Genomic DNA, 20296 nt, shown 5'->3' with positions numbered 1-20296 from the left:
CTCAATCGTACATTGACGAAGTTCTGGGAGCTGATAATCCGGGAGGTATCTGCTCTAACAGCAACTGAACAAGCAGTTGAAGATTACTTCAAGCGTACTGTTATTCGAAGCGACAACGGTCGGTATATTGTCAGATTACCCTCCAATAACATGAAGAGTCAACTTGGCGACTCTCTAGTAACGGCGCAACGTCGGTTTTATACATTATTGCGAACATTCATCGACGAGGAGAAAAGAATCCGCTACACGGCTTTTATGGCGGAGTACTTGGCCCTTGGCCACATGGTGGAAGTCGAAGACCATCCAGTCGATGGTTATTTTATTTCTAGGGTAGTCTTCGACGCTTTAGCGGAAACCAATACTGGAATCTCGTTGAACGACGCTCTGGAGGTAGGCCCGACAGTGCAAAGCGACCTAATCTCAATCATTCCGCGATTCTGTAGCCATCAAGTGGTACTCACAGCAGATATACCAAAAATGTACCGTCAGGTTCAAATTCACGACGACGATCGAAAATATAAGCGTATTGTATGGCTCAACTTCGAACGTAACGCAGCAATCTTCGCACTAACAGCTCAACAGCTGCGTTGAAACCTACAACAATCCCACGACTGGAGTTGCGTGGTGCTTTACTTTTAGCTCAACTCGTTAGCAAAACTTTGGCGGCGATAAAAATTTCGTTCCATCGGGTGACACTTTGATGTGATTCACAAGTAGTAGTAAAAATCGCCGCTTGCTATGAACCAGTTTGTTTCGAATCGGGTTACAGCTATCATCGAATTGTTGCCAGAATATCGCTGGCGATACATTCCTTCAGAACTAAATCCTGCTGACGTAATATTGCGTGGTGCGATGCCGGAGGATCTTTTACAACTTGAACTGTGGTGGGCAGGGTCACCAACACTATGGGCAGCATCAGATACACTCGTAGAGGACATGAAAGACATCGACGAATGTAACTTGCCTGAATTTAAACCAGTGACGGTGTATGCTGCTGTTCAGCGAGAGCTATTAATCAACTCGATTCGACTAAGTAATTTTCGACGCTTACAACGAGCCCAAGCATAAGTATTGAGATTTATTAGGAATGCTCGTACAAAGATTCGAGATGTGTCTCCTCTAAATGCCGAGGAAATGACCTCATCACTTCACACAATCATAAGATCAGTTCAGCGGGAATCATTCGGCACTCTTTTCATATCACTATCCAGTGGCTCCAGCAAACGACACGACCACAGTGGATTGGTACCGATTCTCGACGCAAATGGATTAATTAGAGTAGGAGGGCGGCTAAAAAATTCGTCGATCGATTACAAAGGAAAGCACTAGCTTCTATTACCGGAAAGGCATCACTAGGGTGACAGGAAAAAAATGACCCCTATCGGCCCACCTCTGCGTCGATTCCTAGTCCCACCAGGAGTACTTGCACCAAATTTGAAGCAAATCGGACAAGTCTAACTACCGGACCAATGGGCCTGAAGTTTGTATGGGAATTTTCAACAATTTACATGGAGAAAACCCACCAGCACGCATTTTCGCCGCTAGGTGGCACTGTATGCATCGTATTATCACTGTAAGTGAAAATAAGAAGGATAATTGAATTGTCTACAACTTAGTCGAAGACTAAAAGTAAATCCGACTTTGTTAAAAGAAGTTATTAAACTTTTAACGAAGTGATGTCTGAGTCAGTTTTGCATGGGGCCTAACAGTGCATGGTTGTGTATCAGTACTCGATTCACACGAACTAAACATTTTTGTGAAATAATCGTTAGGTTTAGCTCAATGGTATGTTCAGAAGAATTATAGTAAATAATACGAGTCATGCTTTGATTAGAAAACTTTAGTTCCACCTGTTACCGCATAGAGGGCGCCAATACTAACTTTTCAACGGAGAGAGATAGAAATTGGGTGTCTTCTACAAAGTTATAGAACAGGCATTTTTCAGTATTTCTTCTGAACATCTTGATACTCTATCTCTCTTCTATGAAAAGTTTGTAGTGGCGCCCTCTATGCGGTCACAGGTGGAACTAAAATTTTCTAACCAAAACATAACTCGTATTATTTACTATAATTCTTGTAAACATACTATTCGGCTAAATCTAACCATTATTTCACAAAAATATATAGTTCGTGGGACTCGAGTACTGATACACAACCATGCACTGCTAGGCCCCATGCAAAACTGACTCAGACATCACTTCGTTAAAAGTTTAATAACTTCTTTTAACATAGCCGGATTTACTAGCAGTCTTCGACAAAGTTGTAGATAATTAAAATATCTTTCTTATTTTCACTTACAGTGATAATACGATATATACAGTGCCACCTAGCGGCGAAAATACGAGCTAGTGAGTTTTCTCCATGTAAATTGTTGAAAAATCCAATATAAACTTCAGGCACGTTGGTCCGGTAGTTAGACTTGTCCGATTTGCTTCAAATTTGGTACAAGTACTTCTGGTGGGACTAGGAATCGACTCAGAGGTGGGCCGATTGAGTTTTCAAAAATTCATCATTTTTCTGGGCAGTCTAGGCATCACGTTACACTCATCCTTGTTCGACAATTACACGAAGATCATCTGCACGTGGGGCAGCGAGGTTTGCTGTCAATCGTCCGCGAACGCTTCTGGCCTGTGAAAGTGAAACAAATAAACGAATTATCAGAGGTTGCTTTGTTTGCGTTAGACATAATCCACGATCGGTAACCCAATTCATGGGAAACTTGCCTGACCATCGTGTAACTCCATCGCCAGTGTTTTCAAATACAGGAGTTGATTATGCTGACTCCTTTTTGCTTAAGGAGGCTGGCAGGAAAACGGTGACTTACAAGGCCTACATTGCAATATTTGTTTGTATGGCAACAAAGGTCATGCACATCGAACTGGTTTCTAACTTAACTATCGCAAATTTTGTAGCTGCACTGCAACGCTTTATTAGCAGACGTGGTATTGTTAGCTACATGTATTCAGACAATGCACAGTGGGACGAGCCCGGACTTAAGTCCATATATGAAGGTTATGCGATATTCTCACTAGTATTTTTCTCGTATCAGCTGAGCCATCAGCCATTATTTTCGCGAGATTTTAGGTGATTTGAATGCAAAATGAATTTTTGACAGCTATTTGAAGGGCATAACTCAAGTGTTTTTGCATTATTTGACCATAGGAACTATATACGGTTATTCTCATTTTTCAAAGAAACGGTTGATTTTATGAATTGCATTACTTCACCAAAATTATCCGTGTGATGAAATTACATCGTAAAATCGCCAAAAATAAGTCACTAGTTGGTTTAGTTAGTGTTTAGATAACTGTTTGTCATGAATTTTTATTGAATTCGAACTTCTAAAGCGATAACAACAACGGCGCCCGTGAATGCCCGCGATCACACTATGCTCATTCGAAAGCTTTTCATTTTCTCTTTAAAATGAGCCTATGCTAGTTTTGCGAAAACTTGCGATAAGCAGTCAAAATTTGAAAAAACTGTGAATGGAGACGCATGGTTATTACTGATATTTAATTTGAATACTCAGTTTATGACTAGAATAATGACACTAATTTATGCACAACTTTCAAATAACATTTAGAGCATGATCTACAAGGGTTTTACTAGTGATCAAGAGTAAGGAAGTGGGAAGTATGGTTTTTAAGTGGTAAAGGAATTAAGAATGTTTAAAATTCAGTAAATATTTTCAACCATCTCAAATGTATCATAAAATGTTTCATGAACTCTTTTTGCTAACTTACGCAATAACTATCAATCTTAGTGAACACAGTGGAGTTCTAGTCATTTGGTGGGGCTATTTTTTCCGAGTTTGCATAGCACTGATATAGCTTAAGGGCAGTGATGGTGATTGATGAAAATATTGTTGATCTAAAATGATGCATATCAATGTTGAATGTTGTATACTGAACCAATTGTCCTTGCTTATCAGGCCATTCTATTTGTAGTAGGCGATCAAATCCAAATACATAACGCGCCAAATAGAACTTTTCATTCGTCAATAAATGCTGTACTACGTGTTGTCAGAGGCAACTCAGCATTGAGTGAAGATCGGGCCAATATGGATATTTTCTCATCGCAACCGACAACTTCCGATGCTTGATGAATGAATCAAATAGCATTCGTTGCAATTTTTTTTGGGCATGAAAAGGAGGATGTTTTGGCATCGATAGTACTATCCGAGGCTCTAGTAACATAAAGGCCCGTAACTATAGGTTTCAAATGCCCTTCTTATGCATTAAAGCGTCAAAACTGTCTCAATCACTTCGATTGAATTCGAAAAATATTATGAATCTCGTGCCTCACTTTTGAATGGATAAGAATCGAACATAGTGAAGCATACTCGGATTGAAAAATGATCACGCGGAATGAATGAATGGAGGGAATGCAAACAAGCGAACTTGGTTACGCATTTCATCAATGCTGATTTGTTTGCAACTTGAAAATAGGTTACCATGGAAGGTTTTCGTCTGTATACATATTCGTGCATCGAAACCATAGATTACTATCAGTTTTGATTTGGTGATGAGTGTTAATTTTGATGAAAATTGGCTTCACTGCTTAAGGGTATGCGATATTCTCCAAATAAAATAAGACCATTTTTAAATGAACCACATACGCGAAAAAAGGATTTTGGATTTATTTTAATTTAAGGTATGAAATAATCAATCTAAGCAACTTAAAACACACCTGCGAAAACAAAATCGTTAACCATCTTGTTGATTAGTGAATATAAATAAATATTCCACTAAGACGCTCTACATGTTTGTTTTGAAAATGAAAAAAAAATGTAGTTTTCATACCAATACTAATGAATTAAACGTTCCAAAATTAGACAATCACATCTTATTTGATCCTTAAAAATAATATAGTCATTTCTAAAGTCCCACAATGAGATGTCAATCAATTCGTTTCAATACGGAAAACAAATTTCAAAATTACAATTGAAAGAAATATTTATAAAAGACAAAATATTTACTTTTGAGCCACTCTAATGAGTAGTAAAGTTAATTTATATTTTCTATAACCAACATAGGAATTCAGCGCACAAAAATGTCTTTAAAAAAAACTTGAACCTTCACAACAAAATAATTTTTTTTTGAGCCACCCTAATGTATAATGATTTTTTTTTGCAAATGTTAATATCAAAAACGATTTAGCACACGAAAATTAATATACACAAATTTTAAGAACGATTTAGAAAAAAAATATATTTTTGAGACACCCTAATGAATAGTAAATGTTCATTTTTGAATTGTTTTAATATCGAAAACGAATTCAGCGTACCAAAATTACATAAAAACGTCCTATATGAACCGATACGGAAAAGTGTGGACTTTAGTCCACCTTTTGTTCTAAGTCGTGCCACTGTGCAATGGGACAACCTTTGTGGGTGCAAATCATTAACTTTTTGAAGAGCAAACCCACCAATCTGAACTGAACGATTTTTGCATTGCTAAAAGAATTCAGTGGCATTTCATTCTTTCACGCAGCCCTCATTTTGGAGGTATATGGGAGGCTGGTGTAAAATCGGCAAAGCATCATATAAAGCGCGCGGTTGGAGAAACAAAAGGAGCATTTCTGGAAGCGTTGACCGGCAGAATATGCGCATCATTTACAATCCCGACCACAGTGGAACAGTAGAGTAACCAAGATCGAAGTAGGGGCACTCGTCGTACTGAAAGATGAAAACGTACCACCCCATCGATGGCATATCGGACGGATTATTGCCACTCACCCAGGAGACAAGGGTGTAGTACGAGTTGTGACCGTCAAGATATCATCTGGCGAATATCGACGAGTCATCACGAAGATCTGTCTTCTTCCGTCGGTTGATCCAGTGGAGTCAACGGGGGGAGAATGATTGCGCATACTAATTGACATCGAATCGCCCCTCGGCAGCAATATAGAGTAAAAAAGAGAAAGAGCAGTCAGTTATAATATACGCTTTGAAATATACGCACGCAATCATTAATTTCATCCGCGAAAACTATACATGTGCCAATTCAAGAGCTACCGAATAAAACAGGGTCTGTTGGCGTTAACACAACAAATAAAAAAATAAATATAGCTCCAGGCGTTCAATTGAGCTATTGATGCTTTTAGTCCTACAATTCTTTGACCATTTGACTCTATGATGTCTAAACTTATATGTTTACTTAAATTTTTCGATTTGCATATCCTTTCATAGTTTGTTTTAGTTCCTTAAATGCTGAGGTTATGGGTTACTGTATTCGTTGTTTACTTTTTTTGTTTATTGGGGCTTTAACCATTTGGTCACTCGCCCATTGTGGTTTACTGAATTCATAGATACCAAATTGGTCAAACATCCACGGTGCCAAAGGCAAACAAATAGACCATCCGACGTCCTACACGACAGACACACCCACAAACTGACAAGCGCTAACTCTTCAGGATCACCCAAAATGAATACACATTTCGGACTGCACACCTTTCTCGCCATCGCCAACAGCACGCTAGAGGTCCGAAAAGTCTCCTAGGTTTCCCAATTTCGACTTTCTTTTTTGACCTTTCTTTCCAGGGAGAAACTTGGTAACCGATTGATCTGTGATTCATTAGCCATATCATATCTTAGTAGAGATATTGATGATACCATAGCCGAAGAAGAGGAACCAATTGAGGAGGACAGTGACAACAGTGGTAATAACGATGACGACGGAGGTGATGATGATGATGATGACGAGGCTGCGGAAGGTCACGTAACAGCGATAGGAGCGCCATCCGAAGCAACGGAACTAAGGGTGGTGGATGAAACGAGAGGAGCAAGTGCAGTATTGATGACAGCGAATGCCGCGGTGGCGGCAACTGGGCGTGACCGTGCCCGAGGTCGTCGCAGTAACAGCAGGAATAGAGAATTTGAACACAGTGGCAATAGCAGACATAGCAGGGTCAAAAGTAGAAGCGTTAGTCCCGGCTATTCAGGAGCATCACGAAACCACCGAGCAGCGGCAGGGAATAGTCGTGCCAGTCAGGACAGGCGAAGAAGTGGCAGCAGTGAATTTCCAGGTAACGTCTTGCAACATGACTATGTAAACAGTGCTCCCGGGGCAGTGCTGACAGGTGGTGATACCCTGAGCAGTGGTTTCGGTGCCGGCAATGGTGGCAGTGGGGGGTTCGGTTCAATTCCGATGATCCCTCCGCCACCACATAAACAGCAACAGTCCCTCAATAGACAACAGCAGCATCTGATCGACATTGACTCGGATCCCTATGGGAAGGAGTTTGACGCGATCAGTACCGATAGCAGTAGAATTTCGGCAGCAATTGCCGCACCAACATCAGCAACCGTAGGTAGTAGAATTAATGGGCGTGTCGTGCTTCCGGCGCAACAGCAAGAACATTCGGAAGGTAGTAAAACTGTAGTTCCTCCTCGATTGAGGAACGGATTCGTCGAACGAGCTGTTCTTTGGTCCCCTACGCAGGGTTCGACCGGCGAAGCGTGAAAGAACATGGCCACCCAGAACAGCAGTTAAGCAGGAAATCACACAGTTCCGTGTGTGGGCCAACCGACGGTGCACACACACACCCACATTTTAACAGTTCCGCTCGTCCGCCGATAGCTGGCGGACGCAAACTGAAAATGATACAGGCTAGCCTTAGGCACTCGCAATGATGGGCCATAGATAGCAGAGGAAGTAAACAAGTATTCAAAACAAAAAAAACCCTTTTTAACCAGTAAATCTTTTAAGTCCATCAACCCATACATACTCACATTCAATCACTCATTACACTAATATACAGAAAGGTGCCCCTTGTTTCTTGTTTGTTGTTTAGCTTCCAACCTCCAACACTCACTCAGAAACACCACACATACACACACACACACGAAACCAAAAAGAGGCTAACTGACCACTCTCTCCCTTCCCGCACCAATACACGCATTACCTACAAAACCAGTAATCACTAATCGGGTGCTCCGCCCTTTCGATCATAGCCAACTGCGTAGTCGTAACAAAATTGACCTTCTCTTTTCGTCATTTGAAAAAGATTTCCGTTTTTAGGCCGGCATATTAAGAGAGGAACGAGAGAGAGAGAGAGCGCGCGATAAAAATGAAATTACCATTGTTTTTTATAGTAATATAAAATTGTTTCACTAGATTATTTATTACGGACATGTGCACCCCTTACACAAACACTCATATATACACACACAGAAACACTTCCAGAGCAGAAGTAGCAGTAAAAAACAAACAATAACTAGAAGCAACAGACTGACCGACAGCTAGAAGCAATATATATATTTTTCTTTTACATAAGTTTTTTTTTATTTTGTTTTTTTTTTGTTTCTAATTTCCATCCCACCAGAGTAGCATAGCGAAAGCAAATAAAAAATCACCCGCACACACGCATACACATACACGCAAACATTCGCAAACATGAGAATAATCACAGAAACAGACACACTCACAAATACATACATACACAGTTGTGAATAGGATTATAGTAATAGATGGTGTAAGGCGCAAGTTCGCTATAAAGAAGAAAAGAAGAAAAAAGAAAGAGAGCAAGAAAAAATGTTGATTATGTTCATATTATTTAAGGAATCTTTTTGAGAAAGAAAAAAACTAGCGAAAGTTTGAAACAGTTGTAGGATAGATAAAATGAAATAGAGCTACCGAGAAAGAGAAAGAGCGAGAGAGAGAGAGAAACAAAAAATAGAGAGATTGAGAGGAATATGAGGAAAAGAAAAAAACAGTGTAAATATGTTTAGTTTCGGAGATTGGATTTCGTTGCCTATTTTTTAATCAACAAAAAAACTTTTTGTAATGTTGAAAAACTAGATTTCCGTTTCCATACTTTCGTAATCACATCGCCATCGTTTGGGGTGCTTTCGGGTGGCGTTGGTAGGATTAAGAGGCCTTCCCTGATATGATTTTGCTACCGTCTTTTAATTTTAATGTAGGTCTGTATGATGTCCCAGCTTAGTCGATGGGCCCGCAGAGATACGTGTCCTGAAATAACATCATTAAGGCGTAAGGTTGTTTGGATCAAATATTCTACCTTCTCCAAATTCTTTTAAATATATTTAGGATCTACACTATCAAAGTCCTGTAGTTGGCCCCAACTTGCTGTGCGGAGCTAAAGCGATTCGTTAAACTCGGTAAGGGTATAAACTGTTCTAAATCGCACGTCCCGCTTTCTATGGGATTCCCCATCTACAAGGGATTCACTTGCGATTATAGACAGTGAATTTCTATGAACGGAACATCACAAGTTATTCAAATTTGATTGATTTTATTGTAAGTTTCTGCGTCCCGACTATCCAGTTCTCGAGATCAGGGTAGAAGTTTCTCAAATACACTAAGGGCCGATTTCTTCACCTTCGCTTAATGCTTACACGGTTAAAATATAGTACCCATTTATGAGTATCTGGACCAGGGTTGTTAATACGATACATTTTTCGCGATAATTTATCAGCGTTACTCGTTAACGATAATGTATCGTCATCGAAAACTCCGTTAACGATAATGTATCGTCGCCTTCATCGTCATCGTCGATAATTGTATCGTCGTATTCATCGTCATCGTCGGTTCATCGGTTATCGCGATACATTTTGCGTTACTTTCCCGTTTATTGGAGTTGAAGTTGATGCGGTTAACTTTCAGTTGTTTAGAAATAAATACCTATTGAAAAGCATGTTGTTGGCAGCTGAAAATCAATAGTTTTGGACATTTTCTATGCACAGCGGAGTCCGACGATGCGTCAAAGAGAATTTTTTTTTCAACTTTTCGGGAAAGTGTATTATACTGAAGGGAAAGTTATTGGCAGTTGAAAATCAATAATTTTGGACATTTTAAATACGCAGAAGAGTCCGACGATGTGTCAAAATGGATTTTTTTTTAATTTTTCGAGTAAGTTGGTGCACACAAGAGTCCCAGGTGCACAGCGCGACAAAAAGGTAATCAAAATTGTTTTGACCATGAAGAAAACAAATTTTGAGCTATTGTGTAATTAGTATTTTTTATCACGCAAAGACATATATTGAAAAAACTACTAAACCACTATTATTAGACCATTCACAAATTATACTACACATTTAAGTGGTGTGGTGATTAATAGATTTTATTATAATTTTAATTTAAACTAGAAGATTTTGAATTTTATAAAAGAGAATATACATATATCCAATGCATATTTTTTTCTAGTTGGGATGCTTTTAGCCCCCTCCTCCGTTTCTTCTCTCCACTATGTAACAAGATGCTTTATGCTTCCTGCTTTTACCCTCAAATATGTAGTGTAATTTATGAACGACCTCATAATAGAGTTTTAGTCGTTTTTGAATACAGTGAAGACCCGTTTTTATCAGCCCCTTGGTGAATTGACATTGACAAAATGTGCACATATTTTTTCTGGTTTTGAAGAGACGATGTCGAAACGCAAACACCAAGACGAATATATTTTTTTCCTTTCTTTTTAATAAACCGCAGTGGTTAAAATAATCTTCTTTAATAATCGACAAAGCCTCATAACCCGTTCTTATTATTTAGTAAAAATTTCGCTTAGGAGTACAGTACAGTAGTATTATTTTTGTATATTTTGCAGTATATATAGTGTTTGTTTTACAGATTCGTCTTGGTAAAGCTATACCTGCGGAAATTTGTGGCTTCCATACCAAAACATTGCTTTTTGGACACTAAATCATTCGATAACTTCTAAGTTGTAAGAGATACAAATAAACTAACATTACAAAAATTCTGTACTTTCTTATGTTGAACGAAATCTTGGAACATTTTGAAATTCTACAAAATTACCAGGAAAAGTATTTTGAAATAAGCAATTTTGTGGGGTATATCAAAGAAATCTTCACAAACGTATAATTAAATCGACAGATAGACACATAGTCTCTTCAGCGAAATTAATACTAAAGATATTCTCAACAACTTTGCCAAAAAAAGTTTTTTTTTATTTTCATTTAAATGACCAAACAAAAACTTGCTTCTCAGCTTTAGAGGGATTAATCACCTAACTAATACTTTTTAAATGCAAAAAAATATAAATAAACTTAGCTGAAGACACTATAGCTAAAAAATGTTTTTCGTGGTTCAAAGAACTTCTTTCACCTTTTTGCCATTTTGGAAACACTGTGCACTGGTGGATTCTCCTGTGAATTGAAAATGTCCAAAACTATCCATTTTCAACTGCCAACAACCTACCCTTCAATATAAAAAGTTCGCGAAAAGTTGAACAAAATTTTATTTAGACGCACCGACGGTACATGTCCAAAACTATTGATTTTAACTTATTAATAACTTCTTCAATATAATAAACTTTCCCTAAAAATTGAAAAAATCCATTTTGACACATCGTCGAACCCCCTGTGTATTGAAAATGTCCAAAACTATTGATTGTCAACTGCTAATAACTTCCCCTTCAATATAAAACACTCTAGAAAAGTTGACAAAAAATTCCATATTGACACATAGTCGCACCCCCCTGTGCATAGAAAATGTCCAATACTATTAATTTTCAACTGCCAACAACATGTCCTTTAATAGTTATTTATTTCTAAACAATTGAAAGTTAACCGTATCAACTTCAACTCCAATAAACGGGAAAGTAACGCAAAATGTATCGCGATAACCACCGATGAATTATCGACGATGAATCCGACGATACATTATCGTTAACGGAGTTTCTGATGACGTTGACGGGTGGTTAACGTTATCGACGATGACGATTAATTATCGATTAACAACCCTGATCTGGACCACCCAGTTTCCAGTTCGATTTGAGCTGTCACGAAATGGGTATTTTTGTGAATAAGCAACTGGGTACAAAAATACCCATCTCAATACTGCTATTCGCTAAGTAAAATGAGTAAAATATTACACATTAATGGTTGAAAAATACTTAGCAGTTTTTGACGCTCTATTTTCTGGTCAAGTTTAACTTTGAAGAACTAGAATTTAGCGAGGTATTCACAGAAGTACAGGTAAGATAATTAAGAGAATATTAGATTGAATTTATCTGTGATTGAATGTTGGACCAAAGCTAAAAGTGGGATATTTTTCTCTTTTTCCCAGTAACTTCACAAACACGACGAGCTACAATTTCTATTAATCATCTCGTTTACTAGAATGTTACAAGTTCGCGAAAGGCACGCTAGTTCATGTAACTACCAAAATTTTTCCGATTCAGGAAAGTCTGATTTTTTATTGACATAATATATTTAAAATTATAAAAAGTGGTTAAGTTCGAATTTTCGCTTTTTTTCTACCCAGAAAGTTTCCAAAAATCAGTTAAACTTTACCCATTCTCAGAACATATAAATCTATAAAACTGGGTAAAAAATACCCAATTTTTGACGTATACGGTTTGTACCCATAATTGGATATGTGAGGTTTACCCAATAAATGAGTTTTCCCAGTTTTACCGGAGATGGGTGTTACAATACTCATAATTGGGTACTTTATTTTAACCGTGTAAGCTAGGTTTAAACGTAATGGTGAACCTGGTTTAAAAGTTAAGCGATGTTGAAGACATCGGCTTTAATCTTCTAATAGTCTGGGGTTTTCAATGCTTTATTGGCGTTCAGAGCAATAGGAAGTATCAAGGATTTGCATAGAGCAAGTATCCGTATCCCATCCATGTTCATTTTGCCACCAACGCTGTTACGATTAGCTCACTCTCTATCAGCTGCTATGGACTTTGTCTGAGAGTTTATAGCCAGTCCGGCTTCTCCCAGGCTTCCATCTAAAAAGTACAAATGGCTCTTGCACTGTTCTGCGATCAACGCGGGTAATGTCAATATCGTCCGTGAAACCAATAAGTACTCGTGAGATCTCGTGATTATGGTTCCGTTCCTTCGCGCAATAGATCTTCGTCTAGCACCGTCGAAAGCTATGTTGAACAAACGAATAGAAAGCGCTTCAATCCATCTAACGTCACAAACGAGTCGGATGTCATTCTCGGTATTTTGACACTTGAAATTCACTTTACCAACGTCATACGAATCAGCTCACTCAGTTTGACGTAAAACGTAAAACCACTGATAGCAGACATTTAGGCTAGGAGAAAATGTCCTTAAAAACCTGTGTAAACTTTCAAACTGAGCAACGTTGGAAATGAGAGTTTCACTATTGCCATCTAAGCAATTGTTTGCTACACATGTTTGACAGCTACACTCAAACTGCATTGTATCGATCACTGCGTCACCTACAAACGTATTGCAGATGTCAGATTCATTCGGAATTTCAGTAGCGGGTATTTACACACATTTCGAATCGAGTCTAAACGTCTGTTATATGTGGTAAAACTATGTTCAGCATATGTTTCACTGAATCGTACTCTGCTTTGAAACCCACAAGCCGATGATTACATAATTATATTCTCGAAATGTATTCCGCATCAGGGTTGCGATATTCAAAGAATTTTCTGTAATGTCTCAGATTTATTAATTATTTTCAATTTTAGGCATCACAGATGTTGGTTTTGGAATGGAAACACAGATTTCTGGAGAAAATTTGGAATAGCACGCAAACACTGCGATGTGCAGATCACCCGTACAAAGAGAAACTTGAAAACGAAAAGGAGAAAGATTTGTGCACCAAGAGATGCACAATTTTGCATAAAGAGGCGAAGGAGGAGAGAGACGAATCAGACTATAATTCAGATAAAGTTTGATCGAAAGAACTTTTTTTGTTGCTTTGTCAGTTTTGACAGAGCTGGGACCTATAGGGATCGATCTCGCCGAAAGAACGTTTAAAAAATATTTTTTGGATGCTTTCACAACTTCCGTGCGCGTGGGACCAAGATGCACACTAAAGAGCATCTTTATTTCTACTATTTTATGTATGGAGCCAAGGAATAGAATGTACACATGGGTGCAACACACATCGGAGTGAAGAGGTCTATTGTAAAAGAGAAGAGCGGAGGTTCACATAGAAGGGGCAAAGAGCGTTTTCTTCTCTTTATTTGCTCTGAGGTGCATTCCATCACTGGATGTAAGTAACATTTAGAGCCTCTCTTTGTTTACTCTCTGTTTCGATTACTACGACGTCACTATACATACTTACTATAATCTCAAGTCAGTCCCATATAGATAGGAAATCCAGCATAGAAAATGGCACTGACTGGTGATTATGGGCAGTATGACACAGTACTAATTTTCAAGCACATATTGAAAGCTGACAGTTTTTACTTGAAAATTATGCAAAGAGTTGAGTTAGTAAATGTTGAAACGACCAAGTAATTAACAGAAGAGAAAAACCCCAAAGAGAATTTCTCATTGTTACCTACGTCCTAATCTAATTTTTTCTCCAGACTTCAATGAGGCATCTCTGTTCAGAATTTGTCGCAAAGTAAACATCTGGTTTGTTTGTTGATAGTTCTTCTCGAAAACCTCTCACCGGCAAAGGATTAAACGGCGACGGGTGCTGTCTATTAAATGGTGTACGGCAAAGTACCTTGTAGGGAGTGTTGAGGATCATACCAAAATAACCGATAAGCATTATAACGTCGTCTAATATCTGTTTTAAATCTACATATTATACAGAGCAAGTGATAATGCTATATTTCGGCTGTATCGATGTGCATGTATGATTCTAATATAGAGTTTTATCACAGAGAACAGACATGTAAGCTAGAACAAACTTTCCCGAAAAACCTGTGTAAACATTTAAATGAAAGTACGTTGAAAATCACCATCGCATACAGGTTCGCATGCGTGAATCATCATTGTATCCAAGTTTGCACAAAAGTCCCGTATGACGATTGCTGGCCGACCGAAGCGCCGACCAGTGGCAAGTTGCTACTCGCTGTTGTCATTTCAAAGCGACAGTTTTATTTCTTACACAAGTTGAAAACTTTACTTGTATGGCAGTTCTCAGTGGCTTTATTGCATTGTTAAGGCTACAATAGAGTTTCAATGCAATATTAGTGCAAATGTATAGCCAGTGTTGTGCTATGGCCTAATACTTATGGTTACTTGGGTAATACCTTGTTATTTATTAAACAAGAACCTGAGGCTTCTTCTGTAAAAAAAGACATATGCGGCCATCCAACCAATCAGTAGAAATTTCTACTTCCACCCGAAATCATTACAATCATTGCATCGTAAGCCTCATCATTACCGGATTTTAGAAGTACTGCCGGGACTCTTAGCTTTTTGTGCTTCGTCTAGCGTCGGTGGATTCATAACATGTCAACCCATTCCCGACCCAGACGTTGATCATGATCGATGACGAGGTTTTTTACCTTCCTGCATTGGTGATCAATTTGTAGAACTTTTCTGATGGAAAGGCTTTCTTTTGCCTCCGTGAGTATCTTTTCGTCGTACCCACGTTTTTTACCCTAATGATTTTTTTTCTAGATTACCCCCAGCCAACCTTTTTTTTGTTTAATCGGACTAGTCATGCTATAGATTTACACTTGTGAGGATATTGTACTGATCGCTTCATGGCCCTGCTGCCATGCTGCGCTCTGGTTATCTCTAGTTGGCTGTTCTTCGACTCGTTCGTTGAGCACCTGGGCACATTCCTCGTAATAGTCGACAGTGCTGTATATTTGGTCGCATGGTTCTGTCACGCCTGATACCGGAAATAATTGTCGAAGTCGACGTGCGATCCTCGGAAGGTCCTGACATCAATGACATCGGAGAAATGTCGACCGTAATTCAAATTGTGGTCGATTTGGGAGCACGTATATTTTTGTGCAAAATATGTGTCATGCCTCTGGTTGCTGCTAGAACCTTAGCTCGTTGTTGGTTAAGTGAAGGCTCTTTTCCAGTAACTAGACGAAAGAGTTCTTCCTTTTTCGACCTGTGCAGTTGGGATTCCGATGGTGAGTCATCATAGAAACCGTCTTTTACATTATCAATTTTGTTGTTTGCTGGTGATGTTTAGGCTACACTTGAAGAACTGGCACTATGATCTTTAACGCGCAGATACGATCGTAGGGACGGCAAAGCCCGCTCTATACTCTTCCGCAAAATTTGGATCCACGGTGAACTGGTCCGTTTATCAAAAGTGCTATCAGTTCCATGCGAAAAGCCCTTCTACTGTACCAGCTGAACAAGACTCATTTCTGCTTCGCTAGGTTCCTGGGTAGTACGTGGTACAGACCGTAATTGAAGGTTTTTTAAATATCCTCGACAATATGCCGTGACACGGATGAGTTTGGTATATTCCGAAAACTGTTCAAAATACTAATCGTTAAACGTTTTCACAGGAACTACCACAGCTACGACGGGTTTTACTCTCTCCATGTGCATCGGAATCTGGTGCAGTTTCTGATTGCATTGGCCATGAATTGAAACCTTCGAGCAGCCATAATGGGCATTCCCAACATGCTGAATCTAATATAATTTGACCCGGATCGAACACAAAGGAGAGTTGTTCCGCTGTGCCCTGAATCCCTGGCATATGCCTACAATGATAGTTCTGAGTCGCAAACGTCGCTCAGATATTCGGTGACAGTACGCGGACCATTGCAGAACCGTTTTGGAATCCGTCCACAAAATCGACTCATAAGTGAGGTTGAGACGTTCTTAGTAATCCAACAGAGGAAAGGAGGCCGCTTCGTCGATAGACAACTTCTTGAGGGTTCTGGTGGCCAAAAAATCGACCCGGTTCCGTATCGTAAGAAACGGTCCATGGATCGTACGTTTCTACCGGTTGGTCTGGCGAAAAGCGCCAAAGAATCCTTTATAACGGCATGTTAGGATCCATCAAAATTTGTCGAAATATCTTCTCAACATCCGCGATTGAAATAATTGGGTATTGTCCTGGATGACTGGCCCATTCAGAGTCACTCCTGTGGACGACTTGCTGGACGCGTCTAAAACCACTCCGACAAGGGGTTGGTGTAATCGAGTCCTTTATTACTGGGTGATGCGGAAGATAATAGATAGTACTAGTATCAGGTGGGTCTTCAGTAATCTTTCTCGAATTTCCACGATCCTGGCAACCGGAGATAAGTGTATGGTATTCCATCTTTGACGCCTAATCTTGTGCCAGTTGCTATTCGAGAGCAGCATCAGACGTCGAAAGCAAGTAGATCACGACGTACCCAATTTAGCCGAGCCATCCTGAAATTTTGGCAAAACAACCAAATATTGACCATCCTCCTTTCGCTTTATCGACTTAGCTAAATAAATATTCTTCGCATCTAGTTTCCTCAACTGAATAGTTGGAGCAAAGACGCCACTCTCACAATTTGTTCATGAGATCTTCGATCGCCGCACTCATTTTGAGTCCATTCACACCGACTAGTCATCAACCATCCAAATACCGACTCAACGATTGAAGGCATGTTCACCAAGTGCAATTTGTCGTTTCAATCGGAAACAAATCGAAAGGGAACTCCCCACCAAGAAGCAAATCGATAGTGTGAGTTTTGAAAGACTCCGGATCTGCTAACCGAACTTTATGTTGTTAGCAGTGATGGCTGATATGGACAAATCTGCGGTCACTTTAGCCAGCATATAAAAACGGTCCACGACTCCACGTTCTTGAAATAGTCTGTTAACCTCGAATTGACTGTTGCTAGAACCTACTCTCTGATCTTCGTTAGGACAGAGACCTTGTCTTCCGCGAGCTTTAACCGTTAAACCGATATGATATGGCGTCTGACTATGGCGATAGTCGTTAGGACGGAGACCTTGTCTTCCGCGAGCACCGCTACTGAAGTTAAGGGTGAAACGCAGGCTAGACAGTGGTCTCGAATTTACTCTATTCAAACAAAATGGTAGTGGTTCTATAATTTGAACAAGACGTGTTGTAAAATGAGAAGACAATCTAGTCTTCGATGGATCCGTGCACTGTTGTTGACTGCCAGAACCTGCGGAAGAATAGAACGACTTAATCTGGAACTCGAGCGTGAACAGGTAGCACGTAACTTAAAGGTGGCCCCCTGGCTGGATAATGGAAGTAGCTTCCATTCAGACGCCAAGATTGCCCTTGGGGGCCTTGAATGCTTATCTATGTCGGGGAGCAGCCAACTGCCTTTTAGCGCGCCGCGTAGTGTTGAAATGTGGTGAAGGATGAGTATTCTACGGAGTCATAACTAAGTCCATGAACGATTGAATCTGTTGGAGAATATAAAGCAGTTGGAATCCAGAAAACAAACATGGGAGTATAGCGTAACTTAAGGGTCGGCCCGCGTAGCATACGCGCTAGGATGCAACGCACGCTGCCGACAGTTGCCCCCATGGGGGCTGTTGTATTCGAAATTGTTGCAGTTAGATGATGAAAGCAGCTCGCGAGACTTCTTGGGTTGCCACCATCCAGGACCATAGATGTAGATTGGTGTTCGCAACCCTAGTGGTTTCCTCCACTAGGGAACCATTGATAGACTTCGGTGGGTTGAACAGAACTTGTGGTTCGCCCCCTGGCATTCACGGCTACAAAGTGCCGCTAGCTGCCAAATGTGCCCCAATGGGGGCTTGCGAATGATCGTTGACGAGGTTGCCATGTGGATACATGTGTCCTGGATTCCCGGTGATATGTTTCACGCTTGTTGCGGATTTGAAGATAGTAGACTCAGTAAATAGATAGGCAGATGGTGTTCAGTGTAGGGGGGCGAGTAGAATTAATCATCATCGGGGCTTGGCGATGCTCTATTATCTCGAATCGGAAGCACGCACATTTTAGAGATCCTTCTCTCATATAGACCGTCCTTCGTACGAATTGCAACGACACGAATGTTGCCGTCTGCGCCGAATACGATATTGGAGACACGACCCAGTCGCCATTTTAATGGACGTAGGTTGTCTTCTTTTATTAAAACCATGGTGCCTACAAAAATGTTGTCCCGTTGACGAGTCCATTTTGTTCGGTTGTGAAGATCGGATAGATATTGTGTGGACCATTTCTTTCATATGCGTTGAACGACATCTTGCGACCTCTGCCAAATAGTTAGCCTATTTTCTGGAACATCCTCCATGCTGGGCTCGGGAACCGCCGTTAACGGTCGCTGGATCAGGAAGTGACCGGGAGTCAGAGCCTCGAAATCTGATGTGTCGTGACTAATTGAAGTTAGTGGTCGAGAGTTGAGAATCGCTTCGATCTGTGCAACTACTGTTTGCATCTCGTCGTGCTGCAGAACTCGATTACCGATTGTGCGCTTGAAATGTCCCTTAAAGGATTTTACTGCTGCTTCCCACAGCCCTCCAAAGTTTGGTGATCTTGGAGGGATGAACCGAAAATCTATTCTGTCGTGCTGGGCTCCTCGTGCTACGGATTGTTGAAACTGCTCGGAATTGAAAAGTTGAACCAACTCATCAAGTTCACGTTTGGCGCCTACAAAGTTGAGAGCATTGTCACACATCATCAATGCAGGTATTCCTCTTCGAGCGACGAATCTCTTAAAGGCAGCGAGGAACGCTGCACTCGATAGGTCTCCAACGAGCTCTAGGTGAACAGCCTTTGTCACCAGACACACAAAAATCGCGACGAAGTATTTTCTTGGAGCAGTCCTTCGGATGGGGTAAATGACCAGAAACGGCCCGCAATAATCGACACCTATTTTCAGAAACGGATGTGTAGGAGTAACTCGCTCAGATGGTAAATCAGCCATTAGCTGTTCTAAAACAAGAGGTCTGCTGCGAAAACACGACACGCATTCGTGAATAACTGTGTTGACCAAACGTCTGATGCGAGTAGGCCAATACCTTTTTCGAACGCTAGCAATCAAGAGTTGCGAGCCCGCGTGGAAATGCTTCAGATGATAGTGTACTACAATGAGTTGACTAAGGGGGTGATGTTGACTGAGGACGAATGGATGCTTTCGAGATATCGGTATTGGTGCGTGACGTAGACGGCCGCCCACTCGCAATAGTCCTTCGACCAGAATGGGGAGGATCTGGATTATTTCTGATGATGACGATACTGGTTTTCCTTTTTGTAATTTCGGCAGCAAACGATTCTTTCTGCGAGAGACGAACTAGAGCCAACATAGACTGTTCGTGTTCGTCATGACTAAGGACTCAGACTCTGCGATTTCCGGTACCATGTTGTTGTCGAGTGTTGTGGATGAAACGACGGATGAGTGCCACAATACGAACGAGGTCGGAAAGCGATGATCGCAGGGTGAAGATATCACTCGGAGAATCTGTCGTCGTCGGCAGTGCAATGGACCTTTTCTCCAACGATGAATGGTCTATCTGTTCAACTATTGTATCTACCTTCCAAATACTGCGATCTTGGAGCATCCATAACGGTCCCTCAAACCACACTCTTTGATACTGGAGCTGTGCCGGAGTCATCCCATGCGAAATGATGTCGGCAGGGTTTTTCGCACCTGACACGTGATTCCACGAACTTCCTTAGTAATATGC

The 20296-nt window shown here is 40.3% G+C and overlaps 2 protein-coding genes across 10 annotated transcripts in view; one reads left to right on the top strand and one right to left on the bottom strand.

The window, feature by feature from the left end:
* The window catches only part of LOC131690922 (insulin-like receptor), a 426227-nt gene extending 416464 nt beyond the window's left edge, over window positions 1-9763 (top strand). For 8 of the 9 annotated variants that reach the window (XM_058977002.1, XM_058977006.1, XM_058977005.1 and 5 more), the window contains one exon: window positions 6542-9763. In XM_058977002.1, the coding sequence (XP_058832985.1) occupies window positions 6542-7463 (922 nt within the window). In that variant the 3' untranslated portion in view covers window positions 7464-9763. The remainder of the gene's footprint in view (window positions 1-6541) is intronic. The other variant, XM_058977007.1, reaches the window with a different exon arrangement.
* Window positions 9764-18834: 9071 nt separating this feature from the next.
* On the bottom strand, window positions 18835-19287 carry LOC131686949 (uncharacterized). Its single transcript, XM_058970980.1, has one exon. The coding sequence runs from the start codon at window positions 19285-19287 to the stop codon at window positions 18835-18837; it is 453 nt and encodes a 150-aa protein (XP_058826963.1).
* Window positions 19288-20296: the final 1009 nt, after the last annotated feature.

This window comes from Topomyia yanbarensis, chromosome 3 (genome assembly GCF_030247195.1).
Source record: "Topomyia yanbarensis strain Yona2022 chromosome 3, ASM3024719v1, whole genome shotgun sequence".
NCBI lineage: Eukaryota > Metazoa > Arthropoda > Insecta > Diptera > Culicidae > Topomyia > Topomyia yanbarensis.
The sequence above is the reverse complement of the archived record's forward strand: the minus strand, read 5'-3'. Positions and strand labels throughout refer to the sequence as shown.

What these genes read in the sequence shown, in the direction of transcription:
- LOC131686949 (XM_058970980.1), bottom strand. Translation starts at nt 19,287, where the DNA reads ATGTGTGACAATGCTCTCAACTTTGTAGGCGCCAAACGTGAACTTGAT.